Source organism: Asparagus officinalis, chromosome 10 (assembly GCF_001876935.1).
Source record: "Asparagus officinalis chromosome 10, Aspof.V1, whole genome shotgun sequence".
In the NCBI taxonomy this organism is placed as follows: Eukaryota; Viridiplantae; Streptophyta; class Magnoliopsida; order Asparagales; family Asparagaceae; genus Asparagus; species Asparagus officinalis.
Window position 1 is genome coordinate 4,424,333 of NC_033803.1, and position 1,735 is coordinate 4,426,067.

A 1,735-nucleotide genomic window follows, 5' to 3' on the forward strand; every position below is an offset into this window, starting at 1 on the left:
GTTCGTGGGAATTTAGTATAGTTTTGATAGTTATTGATAACTTTCCATGCCACCCCTCGAAGAAACAACCATGAGATTTCTTTTTCCATCATGTGAAAACTCATAACTATCACTCACCAGAACGTGGCAATATATTAAGAGCATGAAACAAGAATAACTAATTGCTTAACAAACGTACAAAGTATTATTAATCATTATTTAATAAACAATTATGACGTTTTCAATTATATTTTGATAGTATAAAGTAGGTGACCCATCTCCCTCTTAGATTGGAATATTTTCAGTTACATTTTGATAGTAAAAAGATTAAATTTTTAACTATTATTAATCATTATTTAATAAACAATTATGATGTTTTTAATGAAAATGAAATGGAATGTTATTTACTGGTCCATAACATTAATTATATTCGTAATAAACTCATAACGTTCAAAATATTATCAAAAAGTTACAATTGAAGAGATGAATCTTTTGTGCCAATGGGTTTTTTAGTTAGTTGTACTTGTAAGGGTTACAGCTACGACTGTATTAAAATGAGACATTATAGATCAATTTAGTTATTTGTTTTATCGAAGCTATTAAAGCAGTTGTACATATTTGCTCTTCGAAAAAAGTGCTTCTTTTGGACCCAAACTATATGAGGGGGTCCGACTATTCACACTCCCAAACAGTAACTTTTGGGGGAATGTGAGGACTAAATTGCCCTTCTCCCAAACCAAAACAGGCCAAGTCCATTCCAGAAACACTCTCAACATCAAAAGGGCATTTTCGGCAATCTAACTCCCAAAATTACTGTTTGAGAGTGGATATAGCAAACATGTATATGAGGTCAACCATGAGACAAGTTAACACATCATTTTTTTTTTTGGAATTTCAATTAAGATCAACGGTTATCATATAGACATATCATGCTTCCATAGTTTGTTCCATGATTTCGGATACAAAATGGATCTCTTCGCAAGGCTTGCAAATCAATCTGCATAGGCCTCAATTGTCATCTTTTTAAACTATAGATATGCTCCAAGTTGCAACACAAAATTGCGGTCGTATTTCCGATAAAAAAAACTCCAAAACAAACGTCTATAGCTGTAATTTGCTGGTATGAATTGTAAAACCATATGCTACAATAGCCAAAATAATTAATTACGATTATGTATATATATCTCATTTTGCAATTACAGCTGCAGTGAACCAAACAACAAGTCCATGAATCCAAACACAATATTATTCCCTCCCAACTTTCACATGTCCTCTTTTGTTCTTATTGCTTTCTGATCTCGACCCTCCATCAAACCCAACCCACACCATCCCCATCAAATAACGGAATATCAGTGAAGTGGACGCGAAGAAACGAAGCACTATCATTTTATTATCACCTTAAGCAAAATATCACAATCCCCCCCTCCCTTCTCCCCCTAACAAACTCCTCCACTCCCTTCCAACCTCTACCAATTTGAGCTCACCTCTCATATCTTGATCGCATGTATATAAGTTCGTGCTAAGTTTGTGCTTAGTATTATGTCTTTTCTTAAAAAATTTAATTTGGTAAGGTAAGAGCTAGAGAGAGGTATCTATTTAAGTTTGGAGATGGAGAATGGTGGAAGAGGTGAGGGTAGCATGAAGAGGGCTGAGATTGACACGTCGGCGCCGTTCCGGTCGGTGAAGGAGGCCGTGGCAATCTTTAGGGAGAAGGTTTTGGCCGGAGAAGTTTATGCCCATAAGCTCAACCAAGTAA

At 35.3% G+C, this 1,735-nt stretch overlaps 1 protein-coding gene across 1 annotated transcript in view; it reads left to right on the forward strand.

Annotated features, from left to right (window-relative positions):
• LOC109825624 (WEB family protein At3g51220-like) overlaps positions 1,416-1,735 on the forward strand; it is a 1,866-nt gene continuing 1,546 nt past the window's right edge. Inside the window, 1 exon segment of the mRNA XM_020392482.1 lies at positions 1,416-1,731. Within this exon segment, the coding sequence (XP_020248071.1) occupies positions 1,588-1,731 (144 nt within the window). The 5' untranslated portion in view covers positions 1,416-1,587.